We start from the raw sequence: 23,624 nt of genomic DNA, 5'->3' as shown, positions 1-23,624 counted from the left end.
CCCGGATAACTTTTCAGGAAGCACTGCACCACCAGGTTTAAGGTGTGAGCCAGGCAAGGAATGTGTTTCAGTTGGGAAAGGGAGATGGCAGCCATGAAATTCCTTCCGTTATCACTCACTACCTTGCCTGCCTCAAGATCTACAGTGCCCAGCCACGACTGCGTTTCTTTCTGCAAGAACTCGGACAGAACTTCCGCGGTGTGTCTGTTGTCGCCCAAACACTTCATAGCCAATACAGCCTGCTGACGTTTGCCAGTAGCTGCCCCATAATGGGAGACCTGGTGTGCAACAGTGGCAGCTGCGAATGGAGTGGTTGTGCGACTGCGGTCTGTGGACGAGCTCTCGCTTCTGCAGGAGGACGAAGAGGAGGGGGTGCGAACGGCTACAGCCAACTGTTTCCTAGACCGTGGGCTAGGCAGATCTGTCCCAAACTTGCTGTCCCCTGTGGACCCTGCATCCACAACATTCACCCAGTGTGCCGTGATGGACACGTAACGTCCCTGGCCATGCCTACTGGTCCATGCATCTGTTGTCAGGTGCACCTTTGTGCTCACAGATTGCCTGAGTGCATGGACGATGCGCTCTTTAACATGCTGGTGGAGGGCTGGGATGGCTTTTCTGGAAAAAAAGTGTCGACTGGGTAGCTCGTAGCGTGGTACAGCGTAGTCCATCAGGGCTTTGAAAGCTTCGCTTTCAACTAACCGGTAGGGCATCATCTCTAACGAGATTAGTCTAGCTATGTGTGCGTTCAAACCCTGTGTACGCGGATGCGAGGCTAAGTACTTCCTTTTTCTAACCATAGTCTAATGTAGGGTGAGCTGGACTGGAGAGCTGGAGATCGTGGAACTAGCGGGGGTGCCGGTGGACATGGCAGACTGAGAGACGGTGGGAGATGGTATTGTTGCCGCCGGTGCCCTAGATGCAGTGTTTCCTACTACGAAACTGGTGATTCCCTGACCCTGACTGCTTTGGCCTGGCAAAGAAACCTGCACAGATACTGCAGGTGGTGCGGAAAATGGTGGCCCTACACTGCCGGAAGGGATGTTGCGTTGCTGACTAGCTTCATTGGCCGAGGGTGCTACAACCTTAAGGGACGTTTGGTAGTTAGTCCAGGCTTGCAAATGCATGGTGGTTAAATGTCTATGCATGCAACTTGTATTGAGACTTTTCAGATTCTGTCCTCTGCTTAAGGTAGTTGAACATTTTTGACAGATGACTTTGCGCTGATCAATTGGATGTTGTTTAAAAAAATGCCAGACTGCACTCTTTCTAGCATCGGATACCTTTTCAGGCATTGCAGACTGAGCTTTAACCGGATGGCCACGCTGTCCTCCAACAGGTTTTGGGTTTGCCACGCGTTTTGGGCAAGATACGGGCCCGGCAGATGGAACCTGTTGCGATGTTGATGCCTGCTGCGGCCCCTCCTCCTCCGCTTCAGAACTGCTGCACCCTGTTCCCCCAATGGCTGCCAATCGGGGTCAAGAACTGGGTCATCTATTACCTCTTCTTGTAGCTCGTGTGCAACTTCGTCTGTCACCGTGTCGGTCGGTGGTATAGCGTTCGTGATGGGGCAACATAGTCTCATCAGGGTCTGATTCTTGATCATTACCCTGCGAGGGCAATGTTGTGGTCTGAGTCAAAGGACCAGCATAGTAGTCTGGCTGTGGCTGTGCATCAGTGCACTCCATGTCAGATTCAACTTGTAATGGGCATGGACTGTTAACTGCTTCACTTTCTAAGCCAGGGACGGTATGTGTAAAGAGCTCCATGGAGTGACCCGTTGTGTCGCCTGCTGCATTCTTCTCTGTTGTTGTTTTTGCTGAAGAGGACAAGGAAGCGACTTGTCCCTGACCGTGAACATCCACTAACGATGCGCTGCTTTGACATTTACCAGTTTCACGAGAGGAGGCAAAAGAGCTAGAGGCTGAGTCAGCAAGATAAGCCAAAACTTGCTCTTGCTGCTCCGGCTTTAAAAGCGGTTTTCCTACTCCCAGAAAAGGGAGCGTTCGAGGCCTTGTGTAGCCAGACGACGAACCTGGCTCCACAGCTCCAGACTTAGGTGCAATATTTTTTTTCCCACGACCAGCTGATGCTCCACCACTACCACTACCCTCATTACCAGCTGACAATGAACGCCCCCGGCCACGACCTCTTCCACCAGACTTCCTCATTGTTTTAAAAACGTAAACAAACTAACGGTATTTGTTGCTGTCACACAACTTACACGGTGAGCTATAACTTCAGTATGATTTAGCTACCCCTTTACAGGTGAGTGAGACCACAACGAAAATCAGGCACAATGTTACACACTCTGTTGTTGGTGGCAACAAATGAGAGAGATGCCACACACACTGCACTGTCACTGAAGCACAAATGTAAATATTAATCTCCCACTGATTTTTTTTTTTTTTTTTTTTCAGGGAGACTTTAGGAAAAAAAAATAATAGAATAAAATGATTTTTTCAGGAAGAATTTAGAAACCAAATAAAATAAAATGATTTTTTCAGGGAGAATTTAGAAAACAAATAAAACAAAAAAAGGCTTTCTATGGCCCACTGAGTGAGAGATGACGCACACAGGAGTCAGGAGTGGCACACAAGCCCAGAGGCCAATATTTATCTCCCACTGATTTATTGATTTTTTTCAGGTAGAATTTAGAACCCAAATCAAGCTAAAAAAAATAATAGGCTTTCTATGGCCCACAATTGGAGAGAGAGAGAGAGATGGCACACCCAGGAGTCAAGACTGGCACACAAGCAGAAAGGGCAATATTAATCTCCCACTGATTTTTTTTTTTTTTTTTTCAGGGAGACTTTAGGAAAAAAAAATAATAGAATAAAATGATTTTTTCAGGAAGAATTTAGAAAACAAATAAAACAAAAAAAGGCTTTCTATGGCCCACTGAGTGAGAGATGACGCACACAGGAGTCAGGAGTGGCACACAAGCCCAGAGGCCAATATTTATCTCCCACTGATTTATTGATTTTTTTCAGGTAGAATTTAGAACCCAAATCAACCAAAAACATAAATAGGCTTTCTATGGCCCACTATTTGTGAGAGAGATGGCACGCTTAGGACTGGCACACAAGCCCAGAGGCCAATATTAATCTCCCACTTTGTTTTTTTTTTCAGGGAAAATTTATAAACCCAATAAAAAAAATAATAAATAGGCTTTCTATGGCCCACTATCTGAGAGAGAGAGATGGCACGCTTAGGACTGGCACACAAGCCCAAAGGCCAATATTTTTCTCCCACTGATTGATGTAGTGATTTTTTCAGGTAGATTTTATAACCCAAATCAAGCAAAAAAATAAATAGGCTTTCTATGGCCCACTGAGTGAGAGATGACACAGACAGGGATGGCACTCTAGCAGAAATGTCAATCTTAATCTCCCACAAAAACAAAAAACAAAAACAGGGAGTGTCCTTCAATTACTATCTCCCTGCAGTAATCTCAGCCAGGTATGGCAGGCAGCAATAAGGAGTGGACTGATGCACAAATTAAATAAAAAGTGTGGACAAACAAAAAAGATAGCTGTGCAGAAAGGAAGGAACAAGAGGATTTGTGCTTTGAAAAAAGCAGTTGCTTTGCACAGCGGCGTACACACAGCAATGCAGCTATCAGGGAGCCTTCTAGGGCAGCCCAATGAGCTACAGCGCTGAGGGGAAAAAAAAAAAAATGTAGCTTCCACTGTCCCTGCACACCGAAGGTGGTGTTGGGCAGTGGAAATCGCTACAGCACAAGCGGTTTGGTGGTTAATGGACCCTGCCTAACGCTATCCCTGCTTGACGAAGCGGCAGCAACCTCTCCCTAAGCTCAGATCAGCAGCAGTAACATGGCGGTCGGCGGGAACGCCCCTTTATAGCCCCTGTGACGCCGCAGACAGCAAGCCAATCACTGCAATGCCCTTCTCTAAGATGGTGGGGACCAGGACCTATGTCATCACGCTGCCCACACTCTGCGTTTACCTTCATTGGCTGAGAAATGGCGCATTTTGCGTCATTGAAACGCGAGTTTGGCGCGAAAGTCGCGTACCGCATGGCCGACCCCGCACAGGGGTCGGATCGGGTTTCATGAAACCCGACTTTGCCAAAAGTCGGCGACTTTTGAAAATGAACGACCCGTTTCGCTCAACCCTAGTGTCCAGTGATGTCATTCTTAATCATGACTGATTGATCGCCAGCCCTGTCCTCATCAACACCCACACCTGTGTTAATGGATCAAGCACTAAAACGATGTTAGCTGCTCCTTTTAAGGCAGGACTGCAATGATGTTGAAATGTGTTTTGGGGGTTAAAGTTCATTTTCTGGGCAAATATTGACTTTGCAAGTACAGTAATTGCTGTTAAGCTGATCACTCTTTGACATTCAGGAGTATATGCAAATTGCCATTACAAAAATGAAGCAGTAAACTTTGGAAAAATTACTATTTGTCTCATTCTCAATACTTTTGGCCATGACTGTACAGCACTTTGCCAGCCAATTTACTGCTTTATCCAGGCATCCAGGCGGCTGCCCAGGGCTCCCCTTTTAGACACAAAAAATGGACAAAAGCGGACAGTAGAACATAAAAGAGGGGTAGGATGACACAAAAGGAGGATACTCGGAGGGACAGAAGGATACAAGAGGGACAGGAAGACCCAAAGCGGGACAGCAGGATACAAAGGGGGGCATTTTATTCAGTTGTTTGAGTTATCCCAGTTTTTCACAAATCCAAGCACCCTCTGCTCCCGTTTAGCTTGGATAAAAGAGACTCTACTGGATATTTTTATCAGGTAAAGGATAAATATGGGAGTTGGGATTTGTAGCCATGTTATCCAAATCATAATCCCCATATAAATGAATATTGATAATAATCAATAATATAATCATCCACATCTGATGATCATATCGCATTACATTTTATGTGAAATTAGTGGGGTAAGGTGTTTGTTGGTTGACAGCACACGCTATGCACGATTGAGCAGCTAAGTATTAAATTTCACAAGGAAAACACAGGCTATTTTCAACTCGACGCTTTAAAGAGGACCTGTCATCACATTCAATGCCACCAAGCCGCAGCTATGGTGGCATAGTTGACAGGTCCAGCTGTGTGGAGAGACCTTTGTCCACCTCCCTGGGTGCCTCCTCATTGAAATACTAAACTTTATTGCCACCTTGGCGCGCGTAACGGGAATCAAGAAGTGGTCCTGTTGGTGTTTTGGAGTGTGAACCAATCAGTGCTTGAGCCCTGCGCTGTGCCGCGTCATCAGTCGCTGGGCAGTAAAAAAATTCCTGCCCAGCAACTGATGACGCAGTGCATTGTAGATAGCGCAGATTTGTTCACACTCCATCGGACCGATACATACACTTCATGCTTCCAGTGGTGCCCGTCGAGAGGAATAAAGTGTAATATTTTAGTGCGGAGGCACCAGGGAGGCGGATAGAGGGCTGTCCACACTGCTGGACCTGTCAGCTATGCCACCATAGCTGCGGCTTGGTGGCATTGAATGTGATGACAGGTCAGCTTTAAGCCTTTTTTTCAGTACTGAAGATAAGCAGTTAAAAGTCTCTTAAATCAGCCTTTATTTGCTTATTTCATCAACCTTGACGTCCAACCACAAAATATATCAATAAAGTCACAAAAGCTATTTTCAAGTCAATGCTTCAGACAGTTTTCACAATCTTGAAGAAAAAAAAAAAAAGCTAAAACTTTGTTAAACCCGTCTTTCCAGGCCTGTTTCAGCATCTTTGAGCGTATAAACACTGCATATGTCCAGGAAATCAATGCATATATTTTCAAATTAATAGTTCAAACTGTTATCGCTATATTAATGAAAAGCCGTCATATAGAGACAATAAACAGCCTATACTGACTTATTAAAGCGCTATTGAATGCAGAATTACCAAGCTGTAAAAGGAAATTACTTAGCCTATTTGACGCTGTAATATAAATGTACATATAGGTATTCATTTATTATGGAGCTTAGGTGCCCACAAGTTTTTAAAGATATTTTTTCAAACAAAGCTGCAAAATTATTTGGCCTCTGTAAATATAATATTTCACATTGAATTACCATGGAGGTGAATAATTCTATTCATATTATTATGGGAAATTCATCAAATGTGGTACTGGGCATGACTATTTGGGATAAATATATATGTTCTTAAAATAATGATAAAATATGTTCCTGGGCATGTGTATTTGTGATATTTCACCCATAATCCCCATACAGATCAATAATTATACTCATATTCCTATCAGAAGTAGATGAAGTATGTTCCTGAGCAGGTGTATTTGTGATATTTCACCCATAATCCCCATACAGAACAATAATTATACTCATATTCCTATCAGAAGTAGATGAAGTATGTTCCTGGGCATGTGTATTTGTGATATTTCACCCATAATCCCCATACAGAACAATAGATATACCCATATTCCCTTCTTGCTATATTACAAGAAGTCATTTCCTGGGCTGCATTTGTAAAATGTGCTGCCATCTAGTGGTGGAGTCTAGTATTGCAGCCCATCATCCCATCATCCCAATATGCAGTTAAGTCCGTCCCCAATATGTACTAGTTCCTGCTGCTACTGATCCCCTGGATAGGAGCTGAATTTCTGCTTTTTTTTGTAATTTTCCGTCAAATCTTTAATATTAGATTATACATTACACAACTCTCAAAAGTTGAATGAGGATTTTTTTTTCTCGCCCAAACTATTAAACTTCACGGTAAATGAGTGTCTTTGGGGTCTCAGCCCATTCACATTGCACAATTATTTCCTAGAAATCTGTGTACTAATTTATGTCCGAGACACAGTGGTGCTGGTTAGATTTGATTAGAAAGTTTGGTGACGACCCCTATGGAAGCTATAAGGCTATGTGCACACAGTGACTTTTTTATGGTTATTCCGCCTGAAAAAATCCATAAAATGAACAGGGTGCACAGAAATGTGAAAATGACCCCGCTGTGCACGTCTTCTGGCTTGTACCACCTCTTCAAGGCTATGTGCACACGTTGCTGATTTTTCGTGTTTTTTTTTGTTTTTTCGCTATAAAAACGCAAAAACAGCATACATTATCCATTATCCAGATGGATCTGGATAAGTTGGAAACTTGGGCTGAAAGGTGGCAGATGAGGTTTAACAATGATAAATGTAAGGTTATACACATGGGAAGAAGGAATCAATATCACCATTACACACTGAACGGGAAACCACTGGGTAAATCTGACAGGGAGAAGGACTTGGGGATCCTAGTTAATGATAAACTTACCTAGAGCAGCCAGTGCCAGGCAGCAGCTGCCAAGGCAAACAGGATCATGGGGTGCATTAAGAGGTCTGGATACACATGATGAGAGCATTATACTGCCTCTGTACAAATCCCTAGTTAGACCGCACATGGAGTACTGTGTCCAGTTTTGGGCACCGGTGCTCATGAAGGATATAATGGAACTAGAGAGAGTACAAAGGAGGGCAACAAAATTAATAAAGGGGATGGGAGAACTACAATACCCAGATAGATTAGCGAAATTAGGATTATTTAGTCTAGAAAAAAGACGACTGAGGGGCGACCTAATAACCATGTATAAGTATATAAGGGGACAATACAAATATCTGGCTGAGGATCTGTTTATACCAAGGAAGGTGACGGGCACAAGGTGGCATTCTTTGCGTCTGGAGGAGAGAAGGTTTTTCCACCAACATAGAAGAGGATTCTTTACTGTTAGGGCAGTGAGAATCTGGAATTGCTTGCCTGAGGAGGTGGTGATGGCGAACTCAGTCGAGGGGTTCAAGAGAGGCCTGGATGTCTTCCTGGAGCAGAACAATATTGTATCATACAATTAGGTTCTGTAGAAGGACGTAGATCTGGGGATTTATTATGATGGAATATAGGCTGAACTGGATGGACAAATGTCTTTTTTCGGCCTTACTAACTATTATGCATCCCATCATTTAGAATGCATTCCGCAATTTTTGTGCACATGATGCGTTTTTTTCCGCGAAAAAAACCGCAAGCATGCTCATTAACCCCTTACCGGCATCGGACGTACTATACCGTCCGATGCCGGCTCCTCTGCTTTGATGCAGGGCTCCGCGGTGAGCCTGCACCAAAGCCGGGACATGTCAGCTGTTTTGAACAGCTGACATGTGCCCGTAATAGGCGCGGGCAGAATTGAGATCTGCCCGCACCTATTAACTAGTTAAATGCCGCTGTTAAACGCAGACAGCGGCATTTAACTACCGCTTCCGGCCGGGCGGCCGGAAATGACGTCATCGCCGACCCCCGTCACATGATCGGGGGTCGGCGATGCTTGTATATTGTAACCATAGAGGTCCTTGAGACCTCTATGGTTACTGATTGCCCGTCGCTGTGAGCGCCACCCTGTGGTCGGCGCTCACAGCACACGTGCAATTCTGCTACATAGCAGCGATCAGCAGATCGCTGCTATGTAGCAGAGCCGATCGGGTTGTGCCTGCTTCTAGGCTCTCATGGAGGCTATTGAAGCATGGCAAAAGTTAAAAAAAAAAGTTTAAAAAAATGTGAAAAAAATAAAAAAAACATAAAAGTTTAAATCACCCCCCATTCGCCCCAATCAAAATAAATCAATAAAAAAAATATCAAATCTACGCATATTTGGTATCGCCGCGCTCAGAATTGCCCGATCTATCAAATAAAAAAAAGTATTAACCTGATCGCTAAATAGCGTAGCGGGAAAAAAACTCGAAAAGCCAGAATTACGTTTTTTTGGTCGCCGCGACATTGCATTAAAATGCAATAACGGGCGATCAAAAGAACGTATCTGCTCCGAAATGCTATCATTAAAAACGTCATCTCGGCACGCAAAAAATAAGCCCTCAACCGACCCCAGATGATGAAAAATGGAGACGCTACGAGTATCGGAAAATGGCGCAATTTTTTTTTTTTTTAGCAAAGTTTGGAATTTTTTTTCACCACTTAGATAAAAAATAACCTAGTCATGTTTGGTGTTTATGAACTCGTAATGACCTGGAGAATCATAATGGCAGGTCATTTTTAGCATTTAGTGAACCTAGCAAAAAAGCCAAACAAAAAACCAATGTGGGATTGCACTTTTTTTGCAATTTCACCGCACTTGGAATTTTTTTCCCGTTTTCTAGTACACGACATGCTAAAACCAATGATGTCGTTCAAAAGTACAACTCGTCCCGCAAAAAATAAGCCCTCACATGGCCAAATTGACGGAAAAATAAAAAAGTTATGGCTCTGGGAAGGAGGGGAACGAAAAACGGACACGGAAAAGCGAAAAATCACCCGGTCATGAAGGGGTTAATTTTGCGGATTTTTTTTTGTAACTTTCCCACTACATAATGCATTGGGAAATGTCCTGAAAAAATCTGCAAAAAAAAAAAAAAAAAAAGCACCAAAAAGGCATGCAGATTTCTTGCAGAAAATTTCAGGTCTTTCTCAGGAGATTTCTCCAAGAAATCCTGAAAGTGTGCACATAGCCTTAATATCTTCAGGGTTTGGAAAGTTTGAAGCAGTTAAACTACGTTCACATTTGCGTTGTGCGGCGCTGCGACACAACGCAAATATGAACGCATGTACAAACGCTGCGTTTTGCGACGCATGCGTCGCTTTTTGCATGGTTTTGGGCGCAGGAAAAACTGCATCATGCTGCGTTCCCTGACGCGTGCGTCGCAAAACGCAAATGCAACGCATGTCCATGCGCCCCCATGTTAAATATAGGGGCGCATGCGTCGCCGCTGCTGCGCCCGACGCAGCCGGGATCAGCGCAAATGTGAATGTAGCCTTAAAGGGAACCTGTCATGTATATATGCACAAACGCTATTAACCTACAGATATGGGGTTAATAGCATTCTGAACTTCTCGGCAGCGGTTGGCAAGTAAAGCAGCAGCTGGAATTGGGCCCCTTGCAGGGACTGACAGTCGGCCCTAATGCGGAGCTGCTGTCAGTCAGTGCAGGGTCGCGGTTATAGCCACCAGTCTACACAGAGGTGACTGAACGCTGACTGCTGCTGGGAGGACTGAAGTTAATCTCCCGGCAGCGGGGGCTGGACAGGTTCAGATCTCCATTACTCTAAAGATTAACCTTATATCTACAGGTGTTTTTCGTGTGGCAGGTTCCCTTTAAAAGAAAAGACATGCCCATTCTTCGGCATCTTCTGAGTCCTATAGAGTAGAGTAAAAGACTCCAGTGAAATCTGCTCGAAAAAGTTTCGCCAGCGTTTTCCTGAAGCGGCTTTCATGGCTTTGTGTAATCTTTGGTGTAATCAGTATAAAATGGACCGGCTCAGACTCCTAAAATATATAATAAATTGGGTACAGTGCAGGATGTGTTGCAAATGTTTTCAGAATAATTTAGGAAAGTTATGACCTCGGCTTTTAGTTGAGATGAATCTGTGCTGCACTATATGCATATACTCAGTAGTGACCAGGCTGTGGGGTCGGAGGTTTGGCTTACAGACGCCCCGGTTCTTTGCTTGTGAATACTTGGCGCTGGGTCTGGTGTCTAAATGATGCCATGAATGGCCACATCACCCAGCTATCCTGGAAACGTGGATATTGTCACAAGTTTTCTTAACAATGTTTTTATTTTTTTATCTGACAAAATATCTCTTATTACTTCCAAGTGAATTTCTTAAGTCCAGCGGCAATGACGCAACGTAGGAGAGGTCGGTCTCGGCTTCAGGACACGTCACACCTTCAGGTAGGATGCAGAACTTATCAAATATAACACGTCATGTGTGAACTCAATTTCAGACACATTCTGCATTCCTGACAAAAGCTTTGGTCTTTACTGCATCACAATTCCCGGCCCAACCGGGTGCCTCATTCCCTGAGTACACAGCTTCTTGTATGCTTTTGTTGCTGTAGGTGAGGGTGATGAGACCCGTGGTTGGGCCTGAAATTGCGTAACTAATATGGCTGGAAAAATATGGTTGCAATACGGTCCTATAAAACAGCCCATTACAGGCATGTGCACAAGCTGATTCTTCACGCATGCCTTTGGACATGTTGAATTTAATCCTATTCTTCCTCATTATTTTAATCATAGTTGAACTTTTCTCTGATGTAAGTGGACAGCTTTTTTTTTTTTTTTTTTTTTTTTGTACGTGGCATGTAGCTGTTACCACTGTCGTGTATAGAAATACCCGTTTGGTGTGCTCAGAGCGGCCTTTGGTGAAACCCTCCTTGGCTGTTTATACCACACCGCAAAGCAATCCACTGCGGCTACCCCGAAGAGACATGGAGACCCCGTCCTCCTCGGTGTAGGTTGCAGCACATATTCCACTACATTGTCTATATGTAATCTGCTTTCTGTTATTATGGCTCATTCATCATGAATAGCCCGGTGATGCCACTTATCCTTTCTGTTTGTGTAGGGTGGAGATGTAGAAATGGAAGAAGATGTTTCATTTACTCAGACGCAGACACCATCTCAGGTGCAGAGGAACCTGGCGAAGCACTCTCCTGAGCAAATCAATCTGAAGGTACAGTGGGTTTATCATAGATATGGGTTATTCCTTTACTGCAAGAATTCGTGCACACTAAATACTACAGGTAACTTGTGGTCAATATGTGCTATCAGGTATATGACTTCTGCACTGTGCATTGTTCAGCAGTTTGCATAAGTCCTGATTGTAGAGAGGAGCAATAAGACGCTGCCAGACATCCTTGTTAAGCTGCATTTCTTAAGGGGTCAGGCAAGTTTACAAGCCTTATCCTTCTTGCTTCGTTAAACATGATACATTTTCAGTAATCAATAGAGTCTGATATGGTGGTTGTCCTACATTGGTCTAGTCTGTGTGTATAGTCAGATCACTAAAGGTGCACATAATTTAGATTGTAGAAAAGCAAAGGCGTTGTCATTTAATTAAAAAAAAAAAAAAGTGACACAGGGGAGAAATGGTTATAGTAAGTAATTCTCGCCTGTTCAATCTACTTCTGGCTCAGGAACACAGCTTATCACATCTATCATTGGACCGCTGAAGGCAGTGATTGTCTGCAGCGGTCACATGTATGATGAAAGTGACATCCTCTCTGTAGGACTAACAAGGTATAATATAGGTTAGTATTGCTCGTACGTTTTTTGCTGCCAGACCACATGTTATATTTTAATTATCAGACGTCTGCGTTTGGTGCTTGACACTGTTATGGGCTACATTACCACAATTAGATTTTGGTGAGTTTTTTATGGTGCCATGGTGTCCTGATATAATCATTACAACATCCATGTCACCAGGCTCTAGCAAAGTTAGTTAGATTATGTGCAGAACATGAACTAACTTGTGTCTATAGCACTGACAGGTTCTGAAGCATAGCAATGCTCCTGTGTTTGTGATGAGCGAATATGATGGGATAAGGTGTTATCTGAGCATGCTTGGGTGCTAACATGGTTTTCGAAGTTCTCGGATAATGTGTTCGAGTCCCCGCCGCTGCATGTGTTGTTGTGACTGTTGAACAGCTGCGAGACACGCAGGTTCTGGGGACATATATGGTATCAGCATGCTTAGAAAAAATTGCTAAACAAATTTTGTGGACCATTTTCTCCTGTTACCCTTGTGAAAACTAGGGTTGAGCGAAACGGATCGTTCATTTTCAAAAGTCGCCGACTTTTGGCAAAGTCGGGTTTCATGAAACCCGACCCGATCCCTGTGTGGGGTCGGCCATGCGGTACGCGACTTTCGCGCCAAAGTCGCGTTTCGTATGACGCGCTCGGCGACATTTTTTTCAGCCAATGAAGGAGCGTGGGCAGAGTGATGACAGAGGTCTTAGGGGCGTGGACGCCTATCGTCATGTTGTCGCTTGTGCGCTGTAGCGATTTGCACTGTGTAACACCAGCTTTTCAAGAGAGAGAGAGAGAGAGAGAAGAAAAAAAAAAAAAAAGTCAAGGTCGCTCAACCCTAGTGAAAACAAATTGCGTTTAACATTTTGTGAAAAAAGTCCATATATATATCTTTTTTTTTCCCCACATTCCATTAATTCCTGTGAAGCACTTGAAGGGATAATAATATTCTTGAATGTGGTATTGCGCACCTTAAGGCAGGCGTCACACTAGGCATATGAAAATACGGTCCGTATTTTACGGCCGTAATACGCAGAAATATTCCCAAAATAGTGATCCGTATGTCATCCGTAGGCAGGGTGTGTCAGCGTATTTTGCGCATGTCATCCTCCGTATGTAATCCGTATGGCAACCTTACTGCGATATTTTCTCACAGGCTTGCAAAACGGACATACAATGGATCCATGGGCTCAAATATTCATGAAAACATATATACAGTATTCTATCTCTCTATCGCCCCCGTCACACAAAGCGAGGTCGCTAGCGAGATCGCTGCTGAGTCACAAGTTTTGTGACGCAACAGCGACCTCAGTAGCGATCTCGCTATGTTTGACACGTAGCAGCGACCAGGCCCCTGCTGTGAGATCGTGTCGGAATGGCCTGGACCTTTTTTTGATCGTTGATCGTTGAGGTCCTGCTGGGTAGCACACATCGCTGTGTTTGACACCTTACCAACGACCTCGTTGACGACTCAGACACCGACACATAGGCGTGCATTTGCGTTGCCTTTTCCGCACCCCTCCGATTGGTGGTCGCTTGTTATGGCTGGCAATCAGGCAACACAGCGTGCAGTAATCAGCGCACATACAGAGATCTGGCAAAAACCCAAAACAATAGGACGAGCTCTGAGACGTGGAATCTCTGTAGACTGCAGTACCTGAACTGTCCTCACACAACTGGAAGCAGCAGTGGATTGCGCCTAACTACCTATGCAACTCGGCACTGCCTGAGGAGCTGACTAGCCTGAAGATAGAAATACAAGCCTGACTTACCTCAGAGAAATACCCCAAAGGAATAGGCAGCCCCCACATATAATGACTGTTAGCAAGATGAAAAGACAAACGTAGGAATGAAATAGATTCAGCAAAGTGAGGCCCGATATTCTAGACAGAGCGAGGATAGCAAAGAGAACTATGCAGTCTACAAAAAACCCTAAAACGAAAACCACGCAAAGGGGCAAAAAAGACCCACCGTGCCGAACTAACAGCACGGCGGTGCACCCCTTTGCTTCTCAGAGCTTCCAGCAAAAGATAATAACAAGCTGGACAGAAAAAACAGAAAACAAACTAGAAGCACTTATCTAGCAGAGCAGCAGGCCCAAGGAAAGATGCAGTAGCTCAGATCCAACACTGGAACATTGACAAGGAGCAAGGAAGACAGACTCAGGTGGAGCTAAATAGCAAGGCAGCCAACGAGCTCACCAAAACACCTGAGGGAGGAAGCCCAGAGACTGCAATACCACTTGTGACCACAGAAGTGAACTCAGCCACAGAATTCACAACAGTACCCCCCCCTTGAGGAGGGGTCACCGAACCCTCACCAGAACCCCCAGGCCGACCAGGATGAGCCACATGAAAGGCACGAACAAGATCTGGGGCATGGACATCAGAGGCAAAAACCCAGGAATTATCTTCCTGAGCATAACCCTTCCATTTGACCAGATACTGGAGTTTCCGTCTAGAGACACGAGAATCCAAAATCTTCTCCACAATATACTCCAATTCCCCCTCCACCAAAACAGGGGCAGGAGGCTCCACAGATGGAACCATAGGTGCCACGTATCTCCTCAACAACGACCTATGGAATACATTATGTATGGAAAAGGAGTCTGGGAGGGTCAGACGAAAAGACACCGGATTGAGAATCTCAGAAATCCTATACGGACCAATAAAACGAGGTTTAAATTTAGGAGAGGAAACCTTCATAGGTATATGACGAGAAGATAACCAAACCAGATCCCCAACACGAAGTCGGGGTCCCACACGGCGTCTGCGATTAGCGAAAAGCTGAGCCTTCTCCTGGGACAAGGTCAAATTGTCCACTACCTGAGTCCAGATCTGCTGCAACCTGTCCACCACATAATCCACACCAGGACAGTCCGAAGACTCAACCTGTCCTGAAGAGAAACGAGGATGGAACCCAGAATTGCAGAAAAATGGAGAGACCAAGGTAGCCGAGCTGGCCCGATTATTAAGGGCGAACTCAGCCAACGGCAAAAATGACACCCAATCATCCTGGTCAGCGGAAACAAAACATCTCAGATATGTTTCCAAGGTCTGATTGGTTCGTTCGGTCTGGCCATTAGTCTGAGGATGGAAGGCCGAGGAAAAAGATAGGTCAATGCCCATCCTACCACAAAAGGCTCGCCAGAACCTCGAGACAAACTGGGAACCTCTGTCAGAAACAATATTCTCAGGAATGCCATGTAAACGAACCACATGCTGGAAGAACAAAGGCACCAAATCAGAGGAGGAAGGCAATTTAACCAAGGGCACCAGATGGACCATTTTAGAAAAGCGATCACAGACCACCCAAATGACAGACATCTTTTGAGAAACGGGAAGGTCAGAAATGAAATCCATCGAAATATGTGTCCAAGGCCTCTTCGGGACCGGCAAGGGCAAAAGCAACCCACTGGCACGTGAACAGCAGGGCTTAGCCCTAGCACAAATTCCACAGGACTGCACAAAAGCACGCACATCCCGCGACAGAGATGGCCACCAGAAGGATCTAGCAACCAACTCCCTGGTACCAAAGATTCCTGGATGACCGGCCAGCACCGAACAATGAAGTTCAGAGAGAACTTTACTAGTCCACCTATCAGGGACGAACAGTTTCTCGGCCGGACAACGATCAGGTTTATTAGCCTGAAATTTCTGCAACACTCTCCGCAAATCAGGGGAGATGGCAGACACAATGACTCCTTCCTTGAGGATACTCGCCGGCTCAGATAACCCCGGAGAGTCGGGCACAAAACTCCTAGACAGAGCATCCGCCTTCACATTTTTAGAGCCCGGAAGGTATGAAATCACAAAATCAAAACGAGCAAAAAATAACGACCAACGGGCCTGTCTAGGATTCAAGCGCTTGGCAGACTCAAGATAAGTAAGGTTCTCATGATCAGTCAAAACCACCACGCGATGCTTAGCACCCTCAAGCCAATGACGCCACTCCTCGAATGCCCACTTCATGGCCAGCAACTCTCGGTTGCCCACATCATAATTACGCTCAGCAGCAGAAAACTTCCTGGAAAAGAAAGCACATGGTTTGAACACTGAGCAACCAGAACCTCTCTGTGACAAAACCGCCCCTGCACCAATCTCAGAAGCATCAACCTCGACCTGGAACGGAAGAGAAACATCAGGTTGACACAACACAGGGGCACAGCAAAAACGACGCTTCAACTCCTGAAAAGCTTCCACGGCAGCAGAAGACCAATTAACCAAATCAGCACCCTTCTTGGTCAAATCGGTCAATGGTCTGGCAATGCTAGAAAAATTACAGATGAAGCGACGATAAAAATTAGCAAAGCCCAGGAATTTCTGCAAACTTTTTAGAGATGTCGGCTGAGTCCAATCCTGGATGGCCTGAACCTTAACCGGATCCATCTCGATAGTAGAAGGGGAAAAGATGAACCCCAAAAATGAAACTTTCTGCACACCGAAGAGACACTTTGATCCCTTCACGAACAAGGAATTAGCACGCAGTACCTGGAAAACCATTCTGACTTGCTTTACATGAGACTCCCAATCATCTGAGAAGATCAAAATGTCATCCAAGTAAACAATCAAGAATTTATCCAGATACTCACGGAAAATGTCATGCATAAAAGACTGAAAAACAGATGGAGCATTGGCAAGTCCGAACGGCATCACTAGATACTCAAAATGACCCTCGGGCGTATTAAATGCCGTTTTCCATTCATCTCCCTGCCTGATTCTCACCAGATTATACGCACCACGAAGATCAATCTTAGTAAACCAACTAGCCCCCTTAATCCGAGCAAACAAGTCAGAAATCAATGGCAAGGGATACTGAAACTTAACAGTGATCTTATTAAGAAGGCGGTAATCAATACACGGTCTTAGCGAACCATCCTTCTTGGCTACAAAAAAGAACCCTGCTCCCAATGGTGACGACGATGGGCGAATATGTCCCTTCTCCAGGGACTCCTTCACATAACTGCGCATAGCGGTGTGTTCAGGTACGGACAAATTAAATAAACGACCCTTAGGGAATTTACTACCAGGAATCAAATCGATAGCACAATCACAATTCCTATGCGGAGGAAGGGCATCAGACTTGGACTCTTCAAATACATCCTGAAAGTCCGACAAGAACTCTGGGATGTCAGAAGGAATGGATGACGAAATAGACAAAAATGGAACATCACCATGTACTCCCTGACAACCCCAGCTGGTTACCGACATAGAGTTCCAATCCAATACTGGATTATGGGTTTGTAGCCATGGCAACCCCAACACGACCACATCATGCAAATTATGCAGTACCAAAAAGCGAATAACTTCCTGATGTGCAGGAGCCATGCACATGGTCAGCTGGGCCCAGTACTGAGGCTTATTCTTGGCCAGAGGTGTAGCATCAATTCCTCTCAACGGAATAGGACACTGCAAAGGCTCCAAGAAAAATCCACAACGTTTAGCATAATCCAAATCCATCAGATTCAGGGCAGCGCCTGAATCCACAAACGCCATGACAGAATATGATGACAAAGAGCACATTAAGGTAATGGACAAAAGGAATTTGGACTGTACAGTACCAATAACGGCAGAGCTATCGAACCGCCTAGTGCGTTTAGGACAATTAGAAATAGCATGAGTAGAATCACCACAATAGAAACACAGTCTGTTCAGACGTCTGTGTTCGTGCCGTTCTACTTTAGTCATAGTCCTGTTGCACTGCATAGGCTCAGGCTTACTCTCAGACAATACCGCCAGATGGTGCACAGATTTACGCTCGCGCAAGCGACGACCGATCTGAATGGCCAAGGACATAGACTCATTCAAACCAGCAGGCATAGGAAATCCCACCATTACATCCTTAAGAGCTTCAGAGAGACCCTTTCTGAACAAAGCCGCTAGTGCAGATTCATTCCACAGAGTGAGTACTGACCATTTTCTAAATTTCTGACAATATACTTCTACATCATCCTGACCCTGGCATAAAGCCAGCAGATTTTTCTCAGCTTGATCCACTGAATTAGACTCATCGTAAAGCAATCCCAGCGCCTGGAAAAATGCATCAACATTACTCAATGCAGAATCTCCTGGTGCAAGAGAAAACGCCCAGTCCTGTGGGTCGCCGCGCAAAAAAGAAATAATAAAACCTGTTGAATAGGATTACCAGAAGAATGAGGTTTCAAGGCCAAAAATAGCTTACAATTATTTCTGAAGCTCAGGAACTTAGTTCTGTCACCAAAAAACAAATCAGGAATCGGAATTCTTGGTTCTAGCATCGATTTCTGATCAATAGTATCTTGAATCTTTTGTACATTTACAACGAGATTATCCATTGAGGAGCACAGAGCCTGAATATCCATGTCCACAGCTGTGTCCTGAAGCACTCTAATGTCTAGGGGAAAAAAAAGACTGAAGACAGAGCTAAGAAAAAAAAAATGATGTCAGGATTTCTTTTTTCCCTCTATTGGAAATCATTGAATTGGCTCCTTGTACTGTTATGGCTGGCAATCAGGCAACACAGCGTGCAGTAATCAGCGCACATACAGAGATCTGGCAAAAACCCAAAACAATAGGACGAGCTCTGAGACGTGGAATCTCTGTAGACTGCAGTACCTGAACTGTCCTCACACAACTGGAAGCAGCAGTGGATTGCGCCTAACAACTACCTATGCAACTCGGCACTGCCTGAGGAGCTGACTAGCCTGAAGATAGAAATACAAGCCTGACTTACCTCAGAGAAATACCCCAAAGGAATAGGCAGCCCCCACATATAATGACTGTTAGCAAGATGAAAAGACAAACGTAGGAATGAAATAGATTCAGCAAAGTGAGGCCCGATATTCTAGACAGAGCGAGGATAGCAAAGAGAACTATGCAGTCTACAAAAAACCCTAAAACGAAAACCACGCAAAGGGGCAAAAAAGACCCACCGTGCCGAACTAACAGCACGGCGGTGCACCCCTTTGCTTCTCGGAGCTTCCAGCAAAAGATAATAACAAGCTGGACAGAAAAAACAGAAAACAAACTAGAAGCACTTATCTAGCAGAGCAGCAGGCCCAAGGAAAGATGCAGTAGCTCAGATCCAACACTGGAACATTGACAAGGAGCAAGGAAGACAGACTCAGGTGGAGCTAAATAGCAAGGCAGCCAACGAGCTCACCAAAACACCTGAGGGAGGAAGCCCAGAGACTGCAATACCACTTGTGACCACAGAAGTGAACTCAGCCACAGAATTCACAACAGTCGCTACTGCGTTCTGATTGGCGGTCATGCCTTCAACAGAAGGCGACATAGTAAACCATCTCATATCCCTTCTTTTATTACATATTCCTCTTTAGTAATGTAAGAAGTGTCTTTGTGTCAAATTTGGGATCTCTAGCTATTAAATTAAAGGGTTAAATCCCGGGAAAAATTGGCGTGGGCTCCCACGCAATTTTCTCCGCCAGAGTGGGAAAGCCAGTGACTGAGGGCAGATATTAATAGCCTAGAGAGGGACCATGGTTATTAACCCCCCCCCACCCCCCCCCGGCTAAAAACATCTACCCCCAGCCACCCCAGAAAAGGCGCATCTGGAAGATGTGCCTATTCTGGCACTTAGCCTCTCTCTCTTCCAACTCCCCTGTAGCAGTGGGATATGGGGTAATAAAGGGTTAATGTCTCCTCGCTATTGTAAGGTGACATTAAGCCACATTAATAATGGAGAGGTGTCAATTATGACACCTATCCATTATTAATCCAATAGTACGAAATGGTTAATAAAACACACATTATTAAAAAGTATTTTAATGAAATAAAGACACATGGTGTTTTAATATTTTATTATACTCTTAATCCACCTCAAGACCCTTGTCACTTGAAACAGTTTAAAAAAACAAACAACAATATTCCATACCTTCCGTTGTCCAGTCTTGTCCCACGCTGTAAATCCATCTGAAGGAGTTAAATCATTTTACACCCAGGAGCTCTGCTAATGCAGCTGTGGTCCTAGCTGTAAGACTTGGTGAATGAATGGAATGCAGGGGAATGTACTGTAGTTACCTCGAGTTGCGGTGATGCGCCCTCTGCTGGATGAAGTCATATGAACTCGAGCGTGGGAAAATATTCTGAAAAGTTCCCACGCTCGAGTTCATATGGGTTTGTATTACGGCAAGAAAAAAGCAGCTAAGTAAAGAAAAACGAGTGGCCATCATTACTTTACGAAATGAAGGTCAGTCAGTCTGAAAAATTGTGAAAACTTTGAAAGTGTCCCCAAGTGCAGTGGCAAAAACCATCAAGCACTACAAAGAAACTGGCTCACTTGAGGACCGCCCCAGGAAAGGAAGACCAAGAGTCACCTCTTCTTCTGAGGATAAGTTTATCCGAGTCACCAGCCTCAGAAATCGCAGGTTAACAGCAGCTCAGATTAGAGACCAGGTCAATGCCACACAGAGTTCTAGCAGCAGACACATGTCTACAATAACTGTTAAGAGGAGACTTTGTGCAGCAGGCCTTCATGGTAAAATAGCTGCTAGGAAACCACTGCTAAGGACAGGCAACAAGCAGAAGAGACTTGTTTGGGCTAAAGAACACAAGGAATGGACGTTAGACCAGTGGAAATCTGTGCTTTGGTCTGATGAGTCCAAATTTGAGATCTTTGGTTTCAACCACCGTGTCTTTGTGCGACGCAGAAAAGGTGAACGGACGGACTCTACATGCCTGGTTCCCACCGTGAAGCATGGAGGAGGAGGTGTGATGGTGTGGGGGTGCTTTGCTGGTGACACTGTTGGGGATTTATTCAAAATTGAAGGCATACTGAACCAGCATGGCTACCACAGCATCTTGCAGCGGCATGCTATTCCATCCGGTTTGCGTTTAGTTGGACCATCATTTATTTTTCAACAGGATAATGACCCCAAACACACCTCCAGGCTGGGTAAGGGCTATTTGACCAAGGAGAGTGATGGGGTGCTAGGCCAGATGACCTGGCCTCCAGTCACCAGACCTGAACCCAATCAAGATGGTTTGGGGTGAGCTGGACCGCAGAGTGAAGGCAAAAGGGCTAACAAGTGCTAAGCATCTCTGGGAACCTTCAAGATTGTTGGAAGACCATTCCCGGTGACTACCTCTTGAAGCTCCTCAAGAGAATGCCAAGAGTGTGCAAAGCAGTCATCAAAGCAAAAGGTGGCTACTTTGAAGAACCTAGAATATAAGACATATTTTCAGGTTTCACACTTTTTTGTAAGTATATAATTGTTAATTCATAGTTTTGATGTCTTCAGTGTGAATGTACAATTTTCATAGTCGTGAAAATACAGAAAAATCTTTAAATGAGGTGTCCAAACTTTTGGTCTGTACTGTGTATGTATGTATATATGTTTTCATGAATATTTGAGCCCATGAATCCATTATATGTCCATTTTGCAAGCTGGCGAGATAATCTCGCCATATGGATGACACACGGATATTTTTTGGAGAAAAAAATTCGCATCCTCGCACTGCTCATGGATCACTGTTCATGAAACATTTTTGCAATTCTTGTCTGTGAAAAGCAGACCGTTTTTTTTATATACTTTGTGTGTGACTCCAGCCTTAGTGTAAAAAGCAGTAGGAGAAGTCACCAAAGATAACACACAGATTGACCCAATATAGATATCTAGGGGGCAGGGTGCAGTGTCCCCGAATGAAGGCTCAGAGAAAGATTTTATGGTAAGCGCGCAAAATCATCTTTTCTGTCGCTTCATTGGGGGATACAGGAAACTATGGGATGTCCAAAAGCAGTCCACAAGGGTGTGAAGAAAAAATAAGGGCTAGTCAAAAGTACACGCAGAGGTGAGAATCTCAGATCGGTGACTGGCTAATATGGGAAATCATTTCTGCCAAGGCCCAAAAATGCCAAGGTGACAGAAGAAAGTCAGTATTCTTTTGAATCTGGAAAAGGTAAAAACCGATAACTGAGACACGGCTTAGAGCGCTACTAATAGAGGCATGATGAAGGCCGATTCAGCTGGCACTAAGCCTGGATGAAGAGTAGGAAGACAGTGATGGAGCACTGTCACTTGTGAATGTGTCTAGAACTGTAGAGTGGATCCAGACTAGAAGACTGTATTATGATTCCCCAGTTGCAAATGTGGAATCTGAGCATTTGAAGAAACTGTTTACTACAGAAGGTACTCAGACGTGCGCTACCCAATTATAATATATTAGATGATGGCCTGATTCTAATGCATCGTGTATTCTAGAAAATGTATGTAGATTTCAAAATAATGCAATGAATACAGAGGATTCGGCCGGGTGCGACCAATTAGCGAAGCGTGGTTCAAATCCCGCTCCAATTCGCTGCCGGACTGCGTCTGTCGCTGATTGGTCGCGCCCGGTCAGCCGCAAACGATCAGTGAAGCCGGGGCGAGCTCCAGGTTTTTGAGGGCCCGGGCGAAATAGTCTCACAGCCCATTTAGTATATAGCACAGCCCACGTAGTATATAGCACAGCGGCACCATATCCCTGATAATAAAAAAATTAATTAAAATAAAATTATATTCCTTCCGGTGGCCTCTGGATCCAGCCCAGGCCATCAGCGAAGCTCCTCTCGACGCTCCGTTCCCAGTAATGCCTTGCGGCAATAACCCGTGATGATGTAGTGGTCTCGTGAGACCACTACGTCATCTGGGTTCTTTGCCGCAATGCATTCGTGGGACTGGAGCGTCGAGAGGAGCGGGAAAGGCTGGCGTGGACGCCGGAAGGTGAGACTATATAATTTTTATAATTACATCTTTTTAATATTGATGATGCATAGGCAGCATTAATAGTAAAAAGTTGGTCACACTTACAGGCAGGGCTGTGGAGTCGGTAAGCCACAGTTGCGACTCTGACTCCTGGATTTTATCAGGTTCCGTCTCCGGCTCCTTCATAAATGGCCAATTCGTAACAATAAATTTACTGTTGTCAAATATTAACATCGTGCTTATTCACCATCATATAAGTAATCAGACCACTTAGAGCAAAAACTATATTTATTAGAATACAATTAGAATATAGCAAATAACTTTTCCTATCGCCACGACAGCACCCCTACGAGAGAGGGGATCCGCCCACCTTCCGGACAGGAACCTACAGGATTTAAAGGGGCAGTCCCCCTCATCACTCCAATTTGGGTTCCTGTCCGGACGGCGGGAGCCTGCAGCAGCAGTCTTACCCATGCCTCTGCGCGGTATCTTTTAGGAACGGCGGAATCGGGGGCTCGGAAGCAGCGTCGGGGGTGTCCTGCGTGCAGACCCCCCCTCGTCTGGCCATGAGGAGCGCGTCCCAGGAGTCGGGCAGTGCCGTCCTGGTCCGCGGTTGAGCGCGGTGTGTAGCGTCCACACCGGCGCTGGTGAACCCGGAAGTAGTTGGTACGCTTCCGGGGTAAGCCGGGGGAGGAGCGCTGCAGCGCTGTAAAAGAGCGACGCCTAGGGTAGGAAGCGCGCAACCATGTCCTCAGTAGGGGACGCCGAGCACCCTCATGGAGAGGGAACGGAACAGCGCAGTAAGAGCGGTAGCGGCCGCTCAAGGAGAAGCAGCAGCAGCGTGGTACGGGGGCAGCAGCGTGCGAGCGCCCCAGGGTCACATTTGGATCCT

At 45.1% G+C, this 23,624-nt stretch overlaps 1 protein-coding gene across 1 annotated transcript in view; it reads left to right on the top strand.

The window, feature by feature from the left end:
* The window catches only part of LOC138662563 (non-structural maintenance of chromosomes element 3 homolog), a 58,713-nt gene that overhangs the window by 10,263 nt on the left and 24,826 nt on the right, over nt 1-23,624 (top strand). Inside the window, exons 2-3 of the mRNA XM_069748351.1 lie at nt 10,616-10,692; nt 11,369-11,476. Coding sequence (XP_069604452.1) covers nt 10,639-10,692; nt 11,369-11,476 — 162 coding nt within the window. The 5' untranslated portion in view covers nt 10,616-10,638. The remainder of the gene's footprint in view (nt 1-10,615; nt 10,693-11,368; nt 11,477-23,624) is intronic.

The sequence above is a fragment of the Ranitomeya imitator genome, chromosome 2 (genome assembly GCF_032444005.1).
Source record: "Ranitomeya imitator isolate aRanImi1 chromosome 2, aRanImi1.pri, whole genome shotgun sequence".
NCBI lineage: Eukaryota > Metazoa > Chordata > Amphibia > Anura > Dendrobatidae > Ranitomeya > Ranitomeya imitator.
Note: the sequence above shows the minus strand (reverse complement) of the source record. Positions and strands in the feature narration are given on the sequence as shown.